At 42.3% G+C, this 7,503-nt stretch overlaps 1 protein-coding gene across 1 annotated transcript; it reads right to left on the bottom strand.

Annotated features, from left to right (window-relative positions):
• Window positions 1-1,460: 1,460 nt before the first annotated feature.
• Window positions 1,461-7,348, bottom strand: snrnp48 (small nuclear ribonucleoprotein 48 (U11/U12)). Its single transcript, XM_061675725.1, has 9 exons — window positions 6,737-7,348; window positions 5,821-5,934; window positions 5,688-5,748; window positions 5,521-5,601; window positions 3,258-3,443; window positions 2,311-2,432; window positions 2,133-2,242; window positions 1,943-2,053; window positions 1,461-1,862 (listed from the first exon to the last, which is right to left on the bottom strand). The coding sequence occupies exons 1-9, from the start codon at window positions 6,878-6,880 to the stop codon at window positions 1,775-1,777; spliced, it is 1,017 nt and encodes a 338-aa protein (XP_061531709.1). The 5' UTR covers window positions 6,881-7,348; the 3' UTR covers window positions 1,461-1,774.
• Between the last annotated feature and the right edge of the window lie 155 nt (window positions 7,349-7,503).

Here is a 7,503-nt window from a genome sequence, read left to right as displayed (position 1 = left end):
ATTTTCAACCAAATACTACTGAAAATGACCCAAAAAAAGAGCTAAATTCAATAACATGCTGGGTCTCATATACTTGCACTGCATTTATACTACAGACTGCACCAAATAATTGTATTTATTTTCGCTACAAGATGCAGAATATAGTTTGCTTTATACGTGAACATAATTAAACGACTCAAGTTAGTGAAATAAAAGAGCAGGGCGACCTTTGAACTTCGCTTGGTGTGACACTCTTGTCCAACATTCCGTGGCTTTAGCCGAAAAACTGACAGCCAATCAGGAGGCGAGGAGGGTAGAACGTGTTCACACAGTATAACAGTCAAAGAATCAGGTATAGTTTTCATTTCCCCCTCTCTTATAAGCCCGGTATACACATATAAAGTAATTAAACAAACCTGACACCTATCTGAGAGGCAGCAAAGCACCACAGGGCATTTAGGATGGCGAAAAATGGAAAGAAGGAGAGAAGGCAATGGAGTGGCGTAGAAGAATAAAAAACAAGCTAGGCCCAAGTCACTGATGGTGTAGTGGTACACTCGCCTGACTTTGGTGCGGGCAGCGTGGGTTCAGTTCCCACTCAGTGACGGTGTGAATGTGAGTGTGAATGGTTGTCTGTGTCTATATGTGCCCTGTGACTGACTGGCGACCAGTTCAGGGTGTAGTCCGCCTTTCGCCCGAAGTCAGCTGGGATAGGCTCCAGCGTCCCACAACCCTAACCAGGATAAGCGGTGTTGAAAATGGATGGAAGCTAGGCCCAGCTCTTAGCGTACCTGGTCACACCATTGCAGTGGCAGTTTATTGTCAATCCTTCGCTTTGTTGTTTCGATTGTGCTAAAAAAAAAGACACTTTTTACAATTATTTAGTTGTGCCTCCATTTCCAGGTTTTAGCTTGTCAATTTTGCTAAGCTCCGCCTTGCACCAGATAATTGGGACGACATCCACAACGACGCGGAAGTATAGTTTTTTGTGAAGGGCGATACCACAGATATGTATTGGTATATATGGCAAACCCGTGTATTGATAGAATACGCTTTGGCGTTGACAAAACAGTAAACATAATGATAATCGGGTGAGAAATGAGCTATTTACGATTTAATGTCAGTGTCCATGCATTGCCTTCTAAGGGAACATCGACCTCCCCAACATGGCCGCCACGGAGGCACGATGGTTAGCCGGGCGGCTATGGCACGTTGTCGTATCTAATGCTCATTTCTATAGCGATTACAATATAATAACATCCTTATATCAGCTCCAGAATAAATAAAACATTTACTGATATTAATGTAACCTGACCTGCAAAAGTCAACAAGCTAAGCTAGCTATTACTTTATCTGCTAACTCTATTACGATGCCAGTTTCTTGCCAATTTTCTCCTTTGTCGTTTATACCTTGGTAAAAGTCTTGGAGGACACACTAAATAAGCACTCGGCTCAACAAGTTGCACCTCCATTTTGGGTTTAAATCAGGGAGATAATCATTCGTTTATTTGCATACCAAGTTAAGGTCTACCTGACAAAAAGTCTCTTTTCTGATTGGACGACATAAAAAATGGCACGGACGTTTACTTATTTAATGGGCATTATAAAAAAAGATGTTTATATTATTCATCAACTGTAGATTAAAGAAATGATTTACACACATTTATTTGACATTTATACATGTCCTTAAACATTTCAAATGTCCAACATAAAAAAAAAAAAGAAACAATTTTAAAATTCCAGTTGAAAAGGGGCCATTTTGCTTTTGTAAAACTTTATTGCCAAGATTTCTCTTTCAGGAACTGTCACTCCTCCCTCGCTCCACTTTCCTTTTCTTTTTCTTCTTGCTGTCTCGGTGTCTTCCCTCCGGGGAGCGGGAATCTCTGCGAAGTCAGACGTGAGATTAAGACAAGAGCATGCAGAATTATAGCATAGCATTCATCAATGGAAAACACTACTTCACCTCTTCCTTTTGTTCTTCTTGCTTTCTTTGTCGCGGCTCTTCTCGCGGCTGCGGCGGCGTCTGCTACGCAATCGGCGGGACTCCGAGGATAAGGACCGACGCTCATTCGACCTTGCGACTTCTGGACACAAATCGTCAAGAAATGAACATGTGGACTTTCACTTTTCCGGTAAAAAGAAGCTCAAAGAACCTTTGGGATGTTCCTTCTCTGGCCTCCTCCTCATTGATGTCCTCTTCGTGCTCCTCCTTCCACTGTCTGCCGAGCTCTTCCGAGTGGACCTGGATGACTTCTCTGATAACCTGTTAGGCAATGCAATTGTTACTGTCTCACAAAAATGGCTTCTGACTTTACACCGCAGGGTTCGTACCTCCGTGTAGGACTTCTTGGTGATGTGGACGTTCTTAGCGCGGTACGACTGTCGCCGCCTCTTGTAGTCCCGCATCTCCGCCATCAGCTCCAAATGGGTCTTTGGCTCATTCTGTTGTTCAGCTGACACAAAAGCCCAACATTTTGCCAAAAATTCAACTAAAAATATGGAATGACTTATGTCCAGAGGTGACAAAACTACTGAGACTAAAATGTACAGATATTTGTGTCAAAAAAATAACTCTGGTAAAATTAGAAACACTCATTCAAAATTTTTATTTTGGTAAAACTTCAAATGTACCAAATCTAAAATGTACTCAAGAACAAAAGTAATTTTGTTTTTACTGTCAATTATAGACAGTACACGTTTTGGTAATTTGGCACAAAGAAAAAAAAAAGGTTCCCTGGTACCAAGATAACACAAGATGGCGACAAAGTACTACTTTCATCTAACTGAAGCTCCTCAACCCACTTCAACAACGATTCTTGGCACCAAGATGCCAAAACATGACAGCAAATCACTACTTTTGCCTAACCAAAGCTCCTCCACTCACTTCAATATAGTTCATTTGCCCCAATATGCAAGCAAAGAGCTGCTTAAATGAAGCCCCTCAGCTTTGTTCCTTGGCACCAAGATGCCACAAGATGGCGGCAAAGCACTAATTTTGTATAAATGAAGATCCCAAACTCATTTCCAGTTTGTCTTTTATGACCAAAATATCTCAACTGAGGTTGAATTTACATCTTTTTTTTGTCATCAGTAGAGGTTATAAAAAGTAACGACCCTATTTTAACAAAGTGAGGAGTAGAAAGTGCAGATATCTGTTTATAAATGTAGCGCATAAAAGTCATTAGAAATATCAACAATCAAGTCATGTTCAGATACCTAAATCATCTACTTAAGTACAGTAACAAAGTATTTGCACTTCTGCTTATGTCCAGTCTTACCCTTCTTCAGCTGGGACACCAGGTCTATGTATAGTTCGTCGTTGCCCGATGTAGCAGCGTTGGCCTTCTCCTGGTTGAGGACAGCGATCACGTGGTCGTACAGCGCCAACCGGTCGGCCACGGTGAGGTCGCACACGGCTCGCTTGTGGTTCTGTGGCACGTCAACGGGATGGTAGGAATACTGACCTAACGGACCACCCAGAGATCAGTCCGACAAAGAGATAGAGTTACAATAAGGCCTCACAGTTTAAATCAGTTTGAAAAGAAAACATGTACAATTGACATTTTAATAGCTTTGATAAAAATCGTGTGTCTGGAATGTCTGTCTACCATCAAGTGTGAAACTACAAAAAAAAAGTGTGTCTGTGAACAGACTGGTTCTAAATTTTGTCACAATTTGGCTAATTTACATAATACCACCCCCAACACAAGTTCTTCGGTCATGACTTGGAGGTTAGACTGGCCCAAGATCCGTGAGGAGACATATTTTTCATATGTCTCCTTTAAGTCATAAATTGGGTCCACTAATGAAAACAACATGAAAAGTGTACATGCTCATCTGTGGTCAGAGAGGATATGATGCAAAAAAGATCTTTCACACACAAGTGGCAGAACTTTTTCGAAACGCAAGCAGAACATAAGGCGGATGACGCACAGACATAAAAAAGCCTGTAAAGTGTATTTAAGTATAACTTTTTATTTGTATGATACTCAACATGTAGTACAAGAAAATACAGGTAGATTTGAGTAGGCAAGTGCTATGCTGCCCTCGACTGGTCAATTGTGGACACCGACACAGTTCTCTGAAGGTCATTTTTAGGGATTTAACGGTAAAGTAGAGCAAAAGTCAAAGTTTGGTATGTAGGTAGGTGTGTAGGTATCTATCTAGGTGACTGTTCGGTTCAAATTGGGCGCATAAATGTTTCTTTTCTTTGGTGTGAACAGTAACACATTTAATGAAGTTTTACAATGAGATATGCAAAACCTTCCAACTCCTAGTTGTAAATTCTCAAATAAACAAAATCATGTAAACAGTGTTTTCCCAACTATTTCGCTATTACATGACAAGCAAAAACCACCACAATCCACAATTAATTATTGCCTATACATGCCACAAGATCGTGGCAAATCTCTACTTTTATTCTAGACAGGGCTATGGTCTGACTATATGAAGCTCCTCCCTTCACTTCAACATAGTTCCTTGGCACCAAAGCAATACGTTTATTAGACAGGGCTTTGGCCTGAGTACAAAACAGCAAATAATGGAGGCTAGGTAAAAAAAAAAAAACATGAAAATATGCAAATATGTACATTTGTGAATAGTTAATCGTGAGAATGTGACGGCACCCTGTATAATAAAATAAGACTAAATATTTAATATAATATAAAATTTCCTATTTTTAGGAAACTGCAACATCGTTTGTCTTCTTTTTAGGAAATTAAGGAGGCACACCAGTCCAACAGTAACAGTTTGAACAGTGTGAATTATTATGCTACAAAAACACCAATGGGCTTGACAATGTATATACTATAACAGCTTACATACAGTATTTTCTTTTGCGAAAGTGCAACATCAGAAGTTTGTCTTTTTTTAGGTAATAAAGGATCCAGATGGCTGGAAAAGTAACAGTTTGAACAGTTACTTATATTCACGTCTGCGTGATGCGTTCTTTTTCAAATGCATTAACAAGTCTGGCGGCACGGTGGCCGACTGGTCAGAGCGTCAGCCTCACAGTTCTGAGGACCCGGGTTCAATCCCCGGCCCCGACTGTGTGGAGTTTGCATGTTCTCCCTGTGTCTGCGTGGGTTTTCTCCGGGCACTCCGGTTTCCTCCCACATCCCAAAAACATGCATTAATTGGAGACTCTAAAATTGCCCGTAGGCGTGACTGTGAGTGCGAGTGGTTGTCTGTTTGTATGTGCCCTGCGATTGGCTGGCAACCAGTTCAGGGTGTACCCCGCCTCCTGCCCGATGACAGCTGGGATAGGCTCCAGCGCGCCCGCGACCCTACTGAGGATAAGCGGCTCAGAAAATGGATGGATGGATTAACAAGTCTGACATAATGCCAAAAGCATATCGATCGCCACGACGACCACTAGCCAGAGGCTGAGGCACACTGTGTTTGTTTGCAGAGTGTGGAGGCAGCTACAGCATACTTAGTATGTTCCCATCTAGCCTTCCAACTGAATCCATCTGCTCTGCTTGTTGGAATGAGCGCTGAATTGTGCTTTGACTAACCAAAAGATGTCGTTTAGAAGAGTACCTTGCCAGAAGACACCTTCCATCTTCATGAGCGGAGCAGCAGATCTTGCCTGTAGAATTACCTGGTTCTGAAGGTTTTTGTCTGCGGGAAGGAAAACAGCAGCTCATTGCGTCACATTACATTACAAACACCATTAACATGTTCTGTTCGGGGACATCTTCACGCACCCATCGTAAAGCTGCGGACGCTGGTGTTGATGTAAGACGCAGAAGGGTCACACATCTCAGCCTGCAAGACAGCCAATTTTATTTTTCCCCACACGAACCCACGAGTGGAAGACAAGAAAGTAAAATGTGCCACCTGCTCCTCAGAAGAGTAGCCCGTCTTTCTGAGGTAACACGAAGCTTTGTGCTTCTCCATGCTCCGCACAGGGACACGATGGCTGGGATCGTAGGGGCACAGCTCCATTGGTTCCTGGATTAAAAAACAATGAATCACATCACATGACATGACAAAAGAGCATCTCATTAAGATGGAAATAAAATAAGTTGCTCTCTGGCTAGTCCTCCAATACTATTACAACCTGACAAAATAAATGTTTCAAAGACAAGGAATAATAAGCACATTTACAATAGCAGGTTGTTTGGTTTTAGGGGGAAAACCTGGAGATTTACCACTTTGTTCACATTTGAAACCACATGTTCCATATTTAATTAATCCAATATGTTTCACAGCAACTGTATTTAGCATGATATAATCATCCCAACATCTGGATTTTGGCCTGTTTTCCTGCCGCTTCTCTTTTCTCCTCCCCACCTCCCGCTTCCAGAAGGCTAGGTGGCGATGAGCTAAGTGAGGATGTGCATGTGGAGGATTCCACAACAAGTGAGCTAAGGAGGAACCACCTCCCTGGCGGTGTCTACCTACGGCACCTAGTTTCATTCAAATGACTCGGATGCTCTTTATACTAACATTGTATAGCATCTCATCATGTGATTCATGTTCTCACTCGGCATCCATTGCAGCCTGGTCATCCTGTAACTGACATCTCTCCATCTGTGATCCCGTCACAATGATTATTTCTTTCTAGAGTTTTTCCTTGCCCAGATGAGGAGTTTGGACCAATGGATGTCATTGAATTTTGTGAACTGTGGGCTTGTGAAGCCCTTGGAGACTCTTGTTATTAAGGCCTGTATAAAAAAACTTGCTTTGATTTTCAAGCCTGTTTATGAATATTTTCGTTGCTTTCGCAGCTGGCTGTTGCTGTTATAATTACCTTATCCGGGTCGTAGTCCGGCGACCATCCCAGTGCGTCGTACATGTCTTGTATCTGCTTCTGACAGTGTTCGCTAAACTCCACCAATTTCTGCAGGCGCTCCATTCGCTCCCGGAGGTTTGTGTTTTCCAGAGAGTCCGACATTTTAGTGGGTATCGGTCCAAGCAGAGAGAGAAACTCAATTTAAATCACCGCTGTTTGAGTTTTGTTAACTCAAATGTCGCCATGTTTCGCGTCGGCGTTACACTAGAATTCCCACTTAGTTTCTAGGCAGGACACGCCCCATTGCAGGCATGGAGACGTCACGAGATGCCCATCCCAAACGTGTCACATTTATTCGAAATAAAAACAAAAACGTTAGTTATGATTAGATTTAGGGCTGGGGTTGGGGCTACGGTTTATGATGGGCTAAGGTTAGAATTATGGTGTTTTAGGGTTAGTCATCATTTTCACGTCTGGAAACAGTAGGGCGTGTTTTACAGGGATACAACAGCCAATCACAGTGCAGTAGCCCGTGTCCTGGAGCCAGTAATATTGGAGCAGGGCGTGTTCAGCCTAGAAACTACGTGGGATTCCTCATACAACTTCGCGATTACGTCAGAGTGTGTCTTCTTCGAGTATTTTATTAACATACTTGTATATTCAGCACGCCATCGACAGGAAAATTGCTCGACTACAGGTCAGGTGGTCAGTTCCGGCCAATCAGAATGCCAGATGGTGTATGGGCTCAATTGTAGCTGTCTGCTGCTAACAAATGAAGTTATTTT

Source organism: Phycodurus eques, chromosome 4 (assembly GCF_024500275.1).
Source record: "Phycodurus eques isolate BA_2022a chromosome 4, UOR_Pequ_1.1, whole genome shotgun sequence".
Taxonomy (NCBI): Eukaryota; Metazoa; Chordata; class Actinopteri; order Syngnathiformes; family Syngnathidae; genus Phycodurus; species Phycodurus eques.
The sequence above is the reverse complement of the archived record's forward strand: the minus strand, read 5'-3'. Positions and strand labels throughout refer to the sequence as shown.

Bases quoted from the DNA above. Each gene is read 5' to 3' on its own strand.
- snrnp48 (XM_061675725.1), bottom strand. From the start codon at position 6,880: ATGTCGGACTCTCTGGAAAACACAAACCTCCGGGAGCGAATGGAGCGC. The intron at 3,444-5,520 runs GTACTCTTCTAA...GTGGTCCGTTAG, and splicing joins GGAAGGTGTCTTCTGGCAAG to GTCAGTATTCCTACCATCCC. The intron at 2,433-3,257 runs GTAAGACTGGAC...CTTTTGTGTCAG, and splicing joins GGTGTCCCAGCTGAAGAAGG to CTGAACAACAGAATGAGCCA.